This window comes from Staurois parvus, unplaced genomic scaffold (assembly GCF_062004578.1).
Source record: "Staurois parvus isolate SC_StPar_1 unplaced genomic scaffold, SC_StPar_1.0 ptg000011l, whole genome shotgun sequence".
NCBI lineage: Eukaryota > Metazoa > Chordata > Amphibia > Anura > Ranidae > Staurois > Staurois parvus.
In genome coordinates this window covers 30,087,750-30,104,908 of record NW_028317807.1, presented here as the reverse complement: position 1 = coordinate 30,104,908, position 17,159 = coordinate 30,087,750, and the positions used below count along the sequence as shown (strand labels likewise).

The following is a 17,159-nucleotide window of genomic DNA, read 5'->3' as shown; positions in this document are numbered from 1 at the left end:
CAAATATAGTACACAAATATATATGGACTGAACTATACGAACAAAACTGTATATACAGTGTATGGAACAAATCAGATTATAAATAGGTATAATATATGTATAATCAATTTAATTTGAGTAAATGTTTCAACAGCAGTCATACACTTAGACTACATTTATTAATAAAGTTGCAGCCGTTGCATTTATTAATGTGCCACAGTTTGCAATGTTTTGTAGAAATGCAACGGATATGTAAACATTTCTGTAATAAATAAGTATCCCTTTCTGACCAGTGTTTTTTTGAAGTATGCAAAAGTTTGGTCCTGTGGTGAAATTTTCTTTTACATTTGTACACAGTAAATACCTTTTTAACAAATTTTTTTGCTCACTATGTGTATCAGTTAGCATCTTTTGTTGATCATATTTGAGTGAACTAAACTATACAATGTTGCTATAGGATCCACTCAGATGTTTTAATAGATATGTTTTTAACATCCATTCTGTTCAGTTTTATTGCTAATGTTGAAGATTAGTATTAACATTTTATATCAGATGTTTACATGCAAGATGAAAACTCTTTTTTACGGACATCATTTTAGAACTTCTGAAACTTCTACAGAGAAAGTGGGTGGAGTTATAAAACAATGGTATAAAACAAAACTTTTGTTTTCTTTATCTCTGGACTAAAATACATCTCTATATTCTATTTGTATCTATTCTATGTGGCCATTTTATATCATAGGCGATATACTGTATATTGTTTGGTGTTACAGAATAATCAGCAGTATTGATACGACCTGCAAAATATAATCTCAGCATTAAATATTTCACAGTTCAGAGTTTAATATGATATTGAAATTTTTATGTTGTGAAATGGTAAAATTTTACTCTTGTTTCTTTTTTACAGAATCAGTTTGTATACAGAGATGGAGGCTATACTACTCAAGAATCTGTGACCCTGCCATACAGACCAGCTGCGTGTCCCATACCAGAGGTTCCTACAGTGCAGGGTGCCACTGCAGAAGTGTTTGAAGACACTTGCTGTAATGGAACTCTCCGTAAACAAAACACAGAACGGGTTTCAGAGGAAAGCAGCCTACAGAGGTATAGTGCCGACCCCACAGCATTTGTAAGAGAGCGCAACTCACGAGGTATAGCGGGAGAAGATGGTTACATGACTCCTATGAAAGAGAAGCCCAAGACAGGTGGGTCACCTTACATTAACATGTAAGCATGATAGTATAACAGCAATCTCTTTAGTTTTTACATTGTTGTTTAAAGCTGACCTTTAACAGTAAGGTCCACTTATTTACTGAGCCCATCTCTCCCTTTAAATGGCAAACTATTTCAGTGCAATTAAAAAAAAAAAAGAAAAGAAAACCCACCTTGGGTATAAACTACTTAGTTTACCACCTGATCATGTACTGCAGGGGGTGGCATCAGAGAATGCCAAGTAACCAAAATTTCACAAGAAGAGGTTTTTGCATTGTGCTGAAGCATCATCTTGTGAGATGTAGGATACTCATTATTCCCTGAGAACTTACTGGAAAAATAATGACATCACCCTTGTCTAGGTTCTGCTAGGTAAGGTGAGTATATTTACTAACTCTTTTCCTTCCAGTGTCTTTTAACTGACTGCAGCATTTTGAAGTGGAGAGGAGGAATGTGTGGTCGTAAGTAGGAGGCTCTTGCTTCATATAGTGAAAGGTCCACTATAATTACTTTTTGTTTGTAAAATTAGTATATATTTCCCTGTTTATTGTGTTAGCAGGGGCGAACTGACAACTCATGGGGCCCCCAGGCAATAGGGGATCATGGGGCCCCTGTGTCCTTGCCCAAACTAAAAAAACCTATGAAAAAGGTTCCAGGGGTATCTCATGGGGCCCCCTACTGACCCCGGGCCCTCGGGCAGTGCCCGAGTTTCCAAATGGTCAGTCCGCCCTGTGTGTTTAGGTTATATTACATTAAGTGTTTACAGTAAGCAACAATTTATGCCAATGAGATATTCAATGATCATAGAAAGTGAAACACATTGAAAAATCAAGAATTAACCTGACTGAAAAAAGGGCAGGGGAGTTTAACCCCTCTAGGGACATTGATCCACAGCTGTTAATACTATATAAAAATATCTAAACCGTATATTCACTGCGCAAATGAGATGTGAAAATATAAAAAAAGAAAAAAACATCTACCACCTGAAAAAAATGCATAATAAATCACTCACCTAAGTCAAAAATGAGTGCATAGAATGTGTAAGCATACAGCTGCCCTATTAGTGAATAATGTAATAATCACCTCATGAACCAATGATGAATAAAAGCAGTGCAAAAAAAATTATATATATATAAAAAACACTAGCAGAGTGAAAATATGACACAACATATAACACTGTAAATATACACAAATATTTAAATCATTTGACATAAGTTCATCAACTGAAAAATGAAAACTGTGATGACGTGCAAAGTCCTTATTGATCCACCAAAATCACCACGTGAACAAGATAACAATAAATGATTGAGTAAACTGCACTAAGATATCACCACATGCTCCAGAGGAAAACCTTCCCCAATTCAGTAGCCCTCACCAGATATCGTGCCCATCCAAATCTGATAGGCAATAGTGCTTATGGTGAGTGTCAGCTTAGTACAGATCATCAATCAACAAGCTCTTCATCAATTAGAGACTGATATGATGGCGGGACATCCTCCAAACTATTACACTGTGTAATCAAGAAAAAATGTAAAAGGAAACTCACAGCGTGAATCCATTAAAAAACATTTATTGGGTAGAAAGTATTGCACTCACATGAAATAAATGAAAGCATGCCAACATATCCACAAAAAAAAAACATTTTAGCTCTAAGGAAGGGGGTTCAGCTCCCGAAACGCGTTAGTTATCCTATCAAGGACACAGCATCCTTGTGACTGTTTTTGTGGACCACACACACTGCTTTTAATATCGTTGGTTTGTGAGTATACATCCATTTGTCTATTTAATAAACACGTGGTATACCACGGTAATGCACGATGAGAGTGCGCCCTTGAGTGTTTTTATATATATATAAAACATTTTTGCACTGCTTTTATTCCTCATTGGTTCATGAGGTGATTATTATATAAAATATCACCTTAAAAAAGTGTATATATGCATTAGATTTACCGACACGGGGGTTGATTTACTAAAGGAGAATAGACTGTGTACTTTGGAAAGTACAGTTGCTCCAAAGCTTGATAAATGCGCAGAAGCTTTGCTGACTTCCATCATCCAATCATGTCCAAGCAAAAATGCTTCTTTTTTTTTCTTGCTTGTGATTGGGCATTCTTTGCAAAGTGAAGCTTTATCTCATTTACTAAGCTCTGGAGCAACTACACTTATAGAGTGCAATTGCACTTTTCAAAGTGCGGTCTATTGCCTTTAGTAAATCAACCCCACAGTCTGCAAATAGGGTTTCTGTGTGAAGTCAGTTTTATGAAAAGTACTATGCACGTGCATGACATTCTAAAAGATTAACTGCACTGTATTTTTTTTATAAATAGGGACATGCACATTGTAAGGTATCATAGAATGGTATGCTTCACATATTTCGACCATATGATAAAAACATGCTTCAGTAAGGTAAAAGAAAGGGGAAAAAACAACTTAGTAAATATACTCACCTTACCCTAGTTTATTACAAAAACATTTTAATCCCATGTAAAAAAGAGAAGAAAGGAAGGGGAAGATCACACTGAACGTCTCTCTATAACTACTGACAGCTGACCAATCTATTATTTGCATGGGGCAGGGTGAAGAGGGGGATCCCTGTTGAGCCCACAAATATTTTCAGATACGCCAGCCTTTCTGACAAAAACTGCTTTGGCAGACTATCAGTCTAAGCTTAAAGTGACTGAAGAAGAACGTACACATCTGTTCATTCAGAATTCTATCATTTCTAGAGCGTGCAGAACTGAACTACAGATGAACACTAATTATATTATTATTTTGCCAACTGTTTCAGATAAAGAATGAAAAGTCTACGCACATGTCCCACAATTGCATGAGTTATAGTCTATATACAATAACTAATAATGCAATCCATCACTGGTTGAATCTTTTTTTTTCCTCTAACATCTCTGTTTTCTCCTTTAGATTACTTGAGCCCAGTGGAAGAGAATCCTTTTGTTTCCAGAAGAAAAAATGGTGACCTCCAAGCTCTGGATAATCCTGAATACCACAATGGACCCAGTGGGCAGCCAAAATCAGAAGATGAATATGTCAATGAGCACCTTTATCTTAATTCCTTTGCCAAGTCCAAGGAAAATACAGAATATCTGAAAAACAATGGACTTACTGTGCCAGAAAGAGCTAAGAAGGCATTTGATAACCCAGAATACTGGAACCACAGCTTGCCACCAAGGAGCACCATCCAGCATCCTGATTACCTGCACGAGTACAGCACAAAATACTTTTATAAGCAAAATGGACGTATCAGGCCAGTTGTGGCTGAAAACCCAGAATATCTGACCGAGTTCACTCTAAAACCAGGCACTGTCCTTCCCCCTCCTCCCTACAGGCACCGGAACACTGTTGTGTAGGAGTTTCAGTATTATGAAAATAGGGACAGATCCCTACTCTTTTTGGATACTTTGAGCCCTTTAAGAGCCACCTTACTTACTCAGGTGTGCTTTTCCATGCCAGATCACTTACATCCGAAGGTTAAAGAATGCTATAGATTTTGTATTAATATTATTTATTAAGGAGAGCACTTGATGAAGAATCCAGACTGGCAGCTTGCTCTCTGTGGATTGGGACAACATTTGACTGTCATATAATGACCAAGTACTGGTGGAAGCACTATGAAGCAGAAGTACTTTTATATACTTCCCTTGTATGTTCCTACAGCACAAAGTACAGAGTTTGACAGCTCAAATTACCATATCCTTCATGTTAAAGAGTTGGAGCCCTAACACTTATTTCTTATTTAACTAAACAAGACCAATGAAAACTGTCTTCCACTGCCAGTTCCTATAATTAACTAGGTTTCACTAATCAATAACGATAATATTTAATTATTCTGAGAGTATAGTGTATGCATTATTGATGTTGTTATCCTCATTCTTTTTCAGTACTCCAGACTCCAAACTTAGGTTTGCTTGTTACAGCTTCAAAAGAATATATTTACTTGGTTAAAATATCTTGCCCAGAGTATTATGTTAGGATCTACAAGGTGAACTATACAGTTCTTCTGCTTCATACTTGAAGGACTTGCTGGTGCTGATCATGAAGTCTATGGGAAAGACTAAACCTTACCTGTCCCATTTTGAGGATGATGTGTCATGCCATTAAAGTTTCAAGATGTTCTCAAATATGTATATGGTCTAAGGATATAAGCTGGAAAAGGATATAAGATATATTTCTTTATTTTTCTGATTCGTCCAAGAAGTCCTAATAATCAGATGCAACGACAGTGATGTACAAACATCAAGCTAATGTTTATATTTTTTATTTATTAAACCCCCAGTGAATTCATCAGTATCATATTGTATGATATAACAAGGAATATAGCCTCCAATATGCATATCGTCATTGTTTAAATATTCATCTCATAATACAATGCATCTACACTACTGGCACTAAAAAAGCCTAAGGATACTGGAGAAGAAAATGAGCAAAGTTCCATCTCTTTGTCTGGAGTCTTGCCTGCAGTAAATGTGACATAGGTGTTTGTAGCCATATGCTTTTGTTTAAATCTTTCTTCTGTACCTTCATCAGCTGAAATACCACAGACTGGTCAACAATGAGAGAAGCAAGACTTGAAAATGAAGATGGTACTTGCATATTTTTGGAAATGAAGAAGTTTCAGGAGTTAGCCAGTGGGAATTACAAGTGAACTGTAAGGAAAATTAATGCAGCAGGGAATTGCAGACTTTAGAAAGTCAGTTTTGCACTTAAATGGTTATTTTTGTCCTTTGACAGACTGTTGTGTTTTTTTAAATATTTTTTTTAGTTATTTTGTGTTTGGATTTTGAATGAAGCAATATGAAAGCAACCAGCAAATTAAATGACACCTACAAGGATATGGACATGCCAAAACAATTCTCTGATAAAACAAAAAAAAGGATAATATTATTTAGTATAAGCTATAGAATTGTACATTATGCATCAGGTTATATGGGATTTTACAGGTTAGATAGCCTGATAGTGGGAATTTAAAAAGTTCAATTATGAAAAACATTGTAACGAATTAATCAGAAGTGGAGAAAATTAAAATTAGTGTTAGTGTCCATAGCAATCAATCAGTTTAGCTGCTTTGGAAAAAATTAGAGATACCTAGATACATCTTGTTCTTTCAGTTTTGGAAAACTCAGACCAAGCAGCTAGTTATCTCTTTTTAGATCTTTATACTGTATCTCGTATTAATGGAGAGGGTGCAGGTACTACATGGGTCTTCCTAGTGCTTGCTAGAGCTTGTTACGGTTGGGGATATGAATATCACCATTCGGCGTATACCACCTTCTGTCTATTAGGTACCTTTTGGGGGTTAATGAACTGGAATACAGAGAAAGATTGGTCTGATGTAGGTTGCTTCAAATTTTAACCTCACAATGAAAAGCTGCAGTTAGCATATCTTATCTTATAAGGGAGCAGTAGAGTTCCTCCAAATACAGAACTGAGAACAATGTTATTCCATGAACAGAACAACTACGATTGGTAAGATTTTTGTTCTACCAACATTATAGTTTAAATTTTACTTTATGAAAGTTTAGTTTGTTTTTTTTTTGTTTTTTTGGGAGGGGGGGTAAATATATTAGAAGCACAGAACAATATATATTGTATGCCTCACTGTTTCTGTTGTTGGTTTTGTTTTTTTGGTTTTTTTTTTCTCTGTTTTGCATATATGAATGCCATAGCTCCATGCAATCTGTCTTTGTACATTGTGTAGAAATGTGAGTACATGTATTGTAGTATTACAGTGTTACATATACATTTATGACTCTATGTGAATATAAGACAAAATCACATAGATGCATAAAATAATAATCATCTTCATGCTCTACTTGCCAAATAGTTCATGAGTAAAGGAACTCTGTGCTGGCAACTAAAATTGCATGTGTTTGTGGTGTAGCTAAGAACCTCCTTAAATCCAATCTTAAGTGAGACTTCAGAGGGTATTGGTAACTTTGTGGCAGTTTTGCAGCTGACATCATCATAAAATAAAATAACATCCCTGGATTTTAAATAAAGTAATGGGGTATGGCCATATTATTCTAAAATATATTGACTCACAATGGGAAAAGAACTCTGTTTTTTGCTCCTGAGTTATATACATACTTAGTAGATTCCTATGTTGAGTATTGAAGAAATTTAAGGAGCACCACACAATATATCTTTGGGCACAATGGGAGGAGCCCATCATCTGCAACATGCTGATAATCTTAAAGCAAATCTCAAATTAACGCTGAAAACAAGATATGGGAGGATATTGTAGTGCCAATGGTTTTCACGCTCATTGTCTATTTATTCATATATTTCTCTGCATTGACACTGCCAGCTGCCTATCACCATTCTTGATGAGGAACATCTTACTACTAGTAGAATCTATGAAAAAGGGGTACTGGATTTGTTCAGAAGGGTTTATTGGTATCTCCCTCCCACTGGACAGCTTGGTGTGGGTGTAATAATATCTACCCACTCTCTTCTAACTGTGGACAACATTGGTCCTTGGAAAGGATTGCACTCTGGATATATCAGACATGAATAATATGGAATTCCAAGGTACAAATAACTTTTATCATCCAAAAAGGTGTTTGTAATTTAAGTGTACCCAGTGATAATAATGTCAGTCATGTAGTGCAGTAATGTTCTGCACTGATATCATGTAGCATTAACAAGTACTGCTGTAAAATGGGTCGACTATTAAGTAATACCAATAGCAATTAAAGAATCTGCAATGCAGCTTGATTGCATATTCTTCTTTGTGGGAATTAAACAGAGCAGCTCTAAGTAAGAATGGCAGCTACATATGAAAGCTAAGCATCTGATAAAAAGCAAAAATCCCTTCATAATATGATAACATTTATGACCATAGGGGGAAAGATGTGATCCCTATGTCTAAGAGCTAAAAACTAGTGAATGAACTCTCTACACTGCAATTATAATTAGCCTTATTTTAGTTGGTATCGGAGTTCTCTTTAGGAGGATGGTTACAAACATACAAAGTTTCCAAGAGTGACCATTTTGTGATTTTGCCAAAAGTTCAGAATGGATTGAGCTTAAAAGAACAATGGTAATATCTGGCTGCCATAGTGATACAAGGTCAACAACCAACTGAGAGGCACATTAGACTCACAGGCCCATAAATTCCTAGAAATCTAATAGGAATGCTTGAGACTGGTCAGCAGAGAGAAGTTTGTGCTAGGGCATATGCAAACAAGCAGGTCGTTCCATGCTTGCCCACATTCAATACAGGGTGCACATCCAGCTTGCACCTGAAATGTATACCTCAACAAAATAGCGGATTATAGCACTCCAGCATCAGATGCAAACTTCTTTATTAAACTGGGATTATACAGGTGGAAAGATCTCTAATGCGTTTGATGCTGAATAGTACTTATTCAAATGAGTAAGCGCTATTCATTGTGAAACACATTAAAGGTCTTGCTGTATGTATGTACCCTGTTTAAATATAATAGAGGAGTTTGCAACTAATGCTGGTGTGCCATCGTTTGTTGTTTTGATGAGGGAAATTGGCGTTAAGTTGAGCTTTTCAGCCTATTGCTCCTGTAACTTTCATTGAGATAGACAAATTGAAAAATGTTGATGATGAATAAAGGTAGTAAAGATGATTTTATCTACCTTTTACAAATTCCAAATGAAAAAAAAATAATAAAAAAATAAGTAAATATAAATATATATATATATATATATATATAGATATATATATATATATAGATATATATACAAGTATCTGACTGACTACCAGCAATATATCTTGTAAAGGATCTGAACTTGCTTGCCTGCTGTTGACAACATTACCAACACTCTTTTACTTCTGTCAAGATTAATACATAAATTCAGGCACATCACTTATATTTTTGATTGCTGTTTTAAGAGGCGCATAATGAGATTTTGGATTTTAATCATTTTAATTTAAACGCTCCATTGTTTTATATCTTCCCTTGTTCCAGTGTCTAAACCATTCAATATTAGAGGCTTGTCCTTATTCGTAGCGCATGTTTTTTTTCCCAAACAAATCTTTAATATAATTTACCATTTTAATATCACATTTTCATGGCTAAGGGAGTTTATTTAGGCAGCTCTGTGTTGTCACCTTTTTTGTTAAGTATCTATTTTAGTCAACTACTTGCCTGAAAGCATTAGTTTTATGTAAAATTAATTGTTTTCTGGACTGAGGAAGCAATGTATAACTTTGCTCTTTCACGCCTATAATGGCTACATAGTCCATTTAGTTCAATAAACAGAAAACAATACACATAATAAATAAATAGAAAATGATCCTAGCACATTATTATCTTAAAGAGTGATCAATTTGGCGCAAGATTATTGGACAGGCCTTTAATAGCTGATAGGTCTTGGATAAATACAGTAGATGTCTTCTAGGTGCATATCTGGTTGTTATCATAAAGACTTGCTTGGTGATTCATCTAGCCACCTTTTCAAGTTCATAGCCACAAAAGTATCCTGGATCCTTGAGGAGAAATAATGTGGTTCGGTCAACAAAGTAATGTTCAAAACAAATACACATTTTAGGACTCATAGACCAATTACCTTATGTCATCAACAGTTGAGGTTGGGAGACCACAAGTTCCAACATGCCTCTCAAGTAGATGTCATACAAAATGTTCCTCTCAGAGCAGCAATGAGCATAATGAGATAAGATTGAGGGTTCAGCTGTGTGACACTTTGCTGTAAGATTTTTCTGGCACTCTCCTCCTTCTCTTCCTGCTTGATTGTTGGAGGAACTACCAGTGACACAGTACATCTGACACAAATTCTGACTAACAGAAACATCCAAGTGTAGAGCAGAGGACACCTACAGAGGAACTTCATCAGACTTATTTTTATGACTTTGCCAAGTAATTACCAACATGATAGGATTTGGCAAAACTTTCAACATATTATAAGAGATAATAAGGCTGAAAAAAAGACAAAAGCTAATTAATTTCTGTCTATTATAAATTGAAATATTGTTGATCCACTTCAAGGAAAAACAGAAGATGATTGTGCTTCAGCAAGCCCAAGCCAAACTGTTGCACCATGACTCAGCTCTGCTTCTGCTCTTACATCTAGCTGCCTTTCAAAACCTTAACAAAAAGTATACAAATGAACTGTATGTTACTAAGAAAATGTGAATAATATTTTTATAGCTTGTCAGAGATACAGCCAGTTGAATTTGTACATATGGGTGGGCATTTTCTTCATTCATGAGACATCTACCTGTGGAGCATAGCTGCTCTCTTTTGATTTGTATATATTTATGTACAGCTAGTGGTTTCAGTTCCTGTCTCTTCATTTTCTTTTTTGTTTGCTTCTCACACATGGTACCATTTCTTCACATTAGCTGTGATTCCTCTAATGTGGCTTGCTTAATTCTTGCACCGGCTTTGATTATTCTTTTCCTGCGTGCTCCCTGCTGTTCTTTTTCTCAGAAATCCCCTTTGGTTTGTGTAAATCTGCAATGAAGGACTGTCCCTGCCCTCGCACGTAAACCTCTTGTCTGCCAAGGCGACGTAATACCAGAAGATTCCTCTTTGCAGATGATGAGTCATAATGGTTTTGTTTCTCTTTTTAATATAGTATTATTTCTTACATTTTTATTCTTTATGTTGTAATTTTATGTGAGAGAGTTTTGATTACTGTCGTACTTGTTATTGTGACTTGATCCATTGCTAATATATTGAATAAGTGCATTTTATGGCAGCCTTGAGCGCTGTTTTTTTAAATACCTACCATACCTTTAATTTACCTGACACTGGGGAAGAGATGTGTCTTGAATAATCCACCAACTTGATGTACATCTGAGTAAAGTGGTTGGCAGTGTCAATAACTACAGCTGTTAACATCTCAGGAGGAGTTTCATCTTGTTTGGTGGATGTCAGGTCATCGCTAGGGAACCCCAGTTCAGGTAAACTCGAAACCATTATATGGGGATTTCTGCTTCAGTTCTTTAGCCACAGTGCTGATTTTCAGTTCAACAATGTGTTGCTCTTTAATGTTGACCCAAATTTGTGAAGAACCATGTTGTACCCAATGCAGATGTCTGGCAGGATAAAGTTAAATTTTAAATGCAAAGAATGACAGTGTGAATTTTGTTGTGATTGATTTATATGTTACAAATCAGGTTATTAATAGCACAGAGGGTAGTACAGTATAATATGACGTTTAACTGTTCAACCATCCAAATTCACTTTTTCGATTTTGAGAATAGGCCTACTTAGTGTTAAAAGATTGGTAGTCTGTATTTACAATTAATTGTGCTACATATACAGTATATAATTTATATCACCTAATAAATATATATATATATATATATATATATATATATATATATATATATATATCACCTAACTTAGAGCTACAGGCATACAATACCCCCAAACTTTTAATACAATGTGCAATATCAAAAAACCCCAAATATAGTACACAATAAAACAATGAAAAAGGTTTTAGAAAAACCTCTCAATCTCTCGACCAATAAAAAGGTTTTATAAAATATAACTTGTCGTACAAGAAAAATGAGAACAAGCACTGACAATATCATTTAACATAAAGAATTAGAGAAATAATACTTGCATATGGTCAATATACAAAATGTTAGACAAACATTGTGACAGATATAGGCAAAATTTCAAAAGCAGGTTTTTTTCCTATTTTTATTTCAGATTGCAATTTTATAAAACATTTTTACTAAACCTGCCATATTTAGACTGTGTTTAAACCATTTAAAGCATTCCTTGTTCAGTTCTTTAGTGAAGGCATTTAAATTTGCCGTCAGTCAATATAGGGTTTTTTTTTTTGCAGATATTTACACCGCATTTCTTATTGCAGTATACAAGTGGTTGTAAACCTTTATATATACCCACTGAAATTACTGGCCTCAGGTGACACACAGAGATGAAACAAATCCTCCTAAATACGTTTAACCTGTTTATCTACAGACTTGACTTCTCTACAGCCGTTCAAAGTGCAGAATGTATACAGTTTGTCTGAGCTATCAGAAAGCAGAGGGGGGAGCTGAATTTACACTCTCCAGAGCTCAGTGAGAGCTGATTGAAGGGAAGGGACACACTCCTTTCACACAACACATAGGAATAGAGCTGATCATGTCAATCACAGGCTGTGTGCTAGAGCTCCCTTTCCTGTCACCTTTTAACCTCTTAGTGTCAAGAAAACTTGTCCAAAGTGACTCATGCAGATAGTAGAGAAATGAGGCAGCAGACAGAAATGACACTTAGTGCTATATTTAGACAAGTACACATTATAGAGGGATATGCTTTGTTCATATTTCATGTTTGAGGTTTACAGCCACCTTAAAGCTGAACTCAGGCAACCAGCTAATTACAAATGTGGACTATGTAAGGGAACTGTTTTACCTGTCATTTGATCTGTCATTCTATCCATCCCATCCTGTTACAGCCAGTCTTGTGATTTGATCTGAACTGTTAGTTTTGCTGGTCACTTTTCTGACTCCAGCTTGTGAATGAAAAGTAAAGGCGCAACAGCAGAAATACCAGGTCATGCCTCTGCTCACACTGCTTTCCCCTCCTTCAACCATGTTCCCTTTCAGCACGTGTGTGCAACATACCGGTTCCTAGTGCAGCCCTCCCTCTCCTGGTCTGAGTGCCACCATTCAGGGAGATACAAAAGTGCTATTTATACCTGACTGAAATTATACTAGCTTATACAAGCTTTGTTGCAAAAAAACACACAAAAAAAACCCAAAAAAAAGGACATTACACAATCTATAAATAGAAAAAAACCCTATTTTCTGTCTCAGAAATATATATATGTTTTCCCCTGGTTTTTGATCATTTTCATCTTGTGGCTTTATTTCTGCTCAGTAAAGCCTGATGTTTAAAAGAGGCGACTAAGGAATTACATGTTAGAGTTAACTGCAGGTTAAAGTCTGAGGTATACTAGAGGTGCCCTACCCTACTTTATGAGATATCAATGTAGAAGAAGAAGAAGCACATAAATAAAGCTGGCTTAGTATAATATTGGGTCTATGGTCAGTAAGGGTCACGTATAGTAACCTCTAACTGTCCGTTGAGCAATGCATAGTTGACTTGGTGATTCAGCACGTGGCGTAAAGGGATCATATTTCCACATAGTGACTCAGTGTTCTTGTAGTGTTGGGGGTCACTTAGAACTTTCTGGGTGTTTCATTTACCATGTTTATTAGAACTTTGAATTATCCTATTTGTGGTTCTCCATGATGAACGTTTACTTCATATTCCTTTGTGCAGCAACATAGAGACCTGCATCCTCCATTTCTAGTAGCGTAGGGGCAGTTTCACTCACTGTAAGGCCCAGATAAAGTCTGGCATGTTAATTCACCTATCCTGATACATTGGTATTTGTTACATCAATATGGATGGGCTTAGCCATTCATTCCAATGGTATAATTAAGATGAGTGATAAGCAGAAAAAGAGAGGTGTATTGGTCATCTGTGTTGCTGCTCAGAAGTGTCTGGATATGAAGCCTAAACTATTCCATATAATAAAGCTCATTCAAAGGGCTGAAGCATAGCACCCTTAATAAATCCTGTGATCATATTTGTTGTCTTTTACTTCCCACTAAGCAAATTTGTACCAGCTTTCGATTCTCATTATTATTAGTGAAAAGAAGAATAATTATTAAAATATGCACCATTTATCTTATGTAGTGGAGTTTTCTGTAGCTAGATTGTTACAATAGAACTAAAGTCAAAACTTTTTTTTTTTATTTTGGATATAGTAAAAGAGGGTTATAACACCCTTTTTTCCATCTATGTCTATTGGGGAGATTTCCCTTCACTTCTTGGTAGATAGCCACAACAAAAAGTGAAAGGAAATCCCTCTAAAGTGAGGGAAACCGTTTGTTGTCACTAGATCACCAGAGCTAGTGTCCCCAATGAAAACTTTAATCCATATTCTTGTTCTGGTGATAACTCAAAATCTGGGATTTTCTTTCACTCAATGATGAAAGTCACCAGGACAAATAGGGGTTGATTTACTAAAGGAAAATATATGGTTCACTTAGCAAGGGAAGTGGCACTTTGCAATGGAATTTTCCTCACTGCTTACAGGATGAGGTGCAGCACTGCTGACTTCAATCAGCCAGTCTCATGAAAGTAAAAATGTTTTATTTTAATTGTGCTTGTACATGGTTGGGTATTCTTTGCAAAGTGAAATTTCACCACTTTCACTAAGTTCTGGGGAAAATTCACTGCAAAGTGCAACTTCAACTGCAAAGTAAACAGTCTATTTGCCTTTAGCAAATCAGTCATAGAGAGGGTACATTTCCCTAATGGGAACACAAACAGCAATTTAAAGCTGACAGATGTTCTAATCCCTCTCCATTCTGTCCAAAACTAGAAAATGTTTTGCCTTTAGTTATACTTGCACTATATCTGCATAGCGTATTAGCCAGGTGTCATATCATAAGTTAGCAGTTTTTCTTTAGGAACTTGTAATGCTGGATATGGAAACTGCAGGGCCCAACATTCCATGCCAACTTTCATGCGATAGGGTTGATCAACTAAAAATTACAGCATGTTTACTTCCATATTTACTTAATTTTCACTTTATAATATTTTAATTTAGGTTAATGAATGTGGTGAAAATTCAGTTTGCATGGAACATCCAAGGAGAATCAAATTGCTTGTACATCATTGGATGGCTGAAGTCAGCGCAGCTTCACCTCATTCTTTGGGCAAAATTCCCTTGAAAAGTGAACATGCGCTACACCTTTAGTAAATCAACCCCAATGCATGTGCTAGTTTGGCCTTGTGGCTGTTTGCAGCTAAAATCTTTCAGTTATTGCTGGGACCTGTAGTACATACAGAACACCAGAACTGCAGGTTACTAATAGTATATCTTTTGGCTGCTTGAAATGCACATATTGCAAACTGTTGGCTGGCGAAGTGTTTAATAAACAAAGATGTTTAGGCTAAGACATTAGGTCAGATACTGGTGAGAATTAATGGGATGTAATAAGTAGATGAACTATTTAAAGATGCTGGTTAATTCATGGTGTTTAAACTCCCAGCAGAGGTTCATGTGACCCTGTAACTTGAGACAGACTTTGAAACATCTGCTGAGCACATGCAGGGAGCCTGAACGTGATGCATCAAGTAGCTCTCATGTATTGTGCTGCAGCCAATTCGCTCTCTTTTTCAGGACACAAGTCAGGCATCACTTTGCTTTATCTTCATACCACCCATATCATCCTAGCTGAACAATTTGAAACCTGTTCTGAATTTTGTTAAATCTGTCAGAAATATATTTTTAATTTAATATAAATGAAATTCAATAAAATATGGTACAAACTTTTGTGTGTTGATGAGTCTTTTTGATAAGCTACAACTCCAATGACTGCCTATACACATGTTAACAGAGATTTTACAGAACGGAGCAAACAAAAATATTAACTTTGGCTAGTTCTACTATTCCCAAAATGTACAATCAGGTATACATATGTGTGTCGGATAAAACCGTATTATCTCATTGATGCAATTATGAACACAGCACTAGGTCCTGGTAAGATCCATGCATTGGTTTAAAAATAATAATATAATACATATTTTTCAGTTTGTTTTGTGCTGCAGCTCCACCCCAGACTGAAGCCCAATATATCGGCATTCCTATGTGAGTGTTCCACCCCAGACTGAAGCCCAATATATGGGCATTCCTATGTGAGTGTCTGCAATCTATTATAATTAGGAATGAACTGACTGTCCATTCCTAATTATACTGCAGGGCTGCAGCCCCGACAGTGATTACAGTTTATTTATAATAGTAAAAGATCAGTCAATGCTGCTGCACTGTGTGTTAAATCTGCTGGCTACGCTTATGCAGCAGATATCTCAGACAGTCCCTCAGTGTTGGCTGAGCATTTACCTGTGTGAATAAACAGTCAACAGTTGGGTTGTGAATGGTGACGACTCCTCCACCTGCTGTACTGAATTGCAGATACGCGTTATCAATTATCCATCATTAAAGCGAAGCTCCACCAAATAGGGGATGTTCCACTTTAAAGACTGGTCCCCCACTCCCAATTAAGGATTTGCACCTTTGGGGAGCAGAGGTACCTGCTGACAGGTACCCGATCTCACTTCCGCTGCAATCGTCTAAGACGATTGGAAGCTGAAGTTGTCCTCCTACCCTCCCCCCCCGTAGTCTTCTGGGACACGTGACAGGTCCCAGAAGACTACGGGGCCATTCAGGAACCGCAAAGCTACTCGCACATGTGCAGTGGGCGCCTGGCTGTGAATCCGCAAGCTGTCACACACTGAAGATGCTGGCTCCATTAACACCACACAGCTGATGAAACTGGCTTCGGGGAGGACACTGCGGGATCATGGGACAGATGAGTGGCTGTTTTTTAAAAGTCAGCAGCTACAGTTTTTTAGCTGCAGACTTCTATTTTTTCACAGTGCGACTGGAACTCCTTGCTAGCAGCATGGTCAGAAAGCTGTGGGGGGAGGGTCAGTAACCAGGGGTTGACCCAAAGTGTATAGAGCACTTGATTCCCTAGGGGATTTGATGAAGCATTTAAAATTGTAGTAATGCTTTTTTATTATTATTATTATTATTATACAGTATTTATAAAGCGCCAATAGTTTGCTCAGCGCTGTACATTACAGAGGGGGACAGAACATGTGACAGAACAATACCAATATAATGCAAAACATGAGGGGATTGAGGGCCCTGCTCTTTCGAGCTTACACTCTAGGAGGGAGGGGGTGGTGGCACAGGAGGAGATAGCTGTGGGGGATGGAGTGGTAGGAAGAGTGGAGGAGGTCAGCAAGTTAGCAGGGGGCGGGGTAAGTGATTTAGGTGAAGTGATACAACAACAAGCGAATTAACAACAACAGTTTTGGGGGTTTTTTTCTTCACACAGGTTTTGCATTCCCACACAAGAGATAACTTAGGAAACAATGATCATAGAGTAATTATTGCCTAAATTATAGGAA

General features: G+C 36.7%; 1 protein-coding gene across 2 annotated transcripts in view; it reads left to right on the top strand.

Moving 5' to 3' along the window:
- Positions 1-15,513, top strand: part of ERBB4 (erb-b2 receptor tyrosine kinase 4) — a 1,213,483-nt gene extending 1,197,970 nt beyond the window's left edge. For both annotated transcript variants that reach the window (XM_089672264.1, XM_089672254.1), the window contains 2 exons: positions 887-1,184; positions 4,111-15,513. In XM_089672264.1, the coding sequence (XP_089528390.1) occupies positions 887-1,184; positions 4,111-4,556 (744 nt within the window). In that variant the 3' untranslated portion in view covers positions 4,557-15,513. The remainder of the gene's footprint in view (positions 1-886; positions 1,185-4,110) is intronic.
- Positions 15,514-17,159: the final 1,646 nt, after the last annotated feature.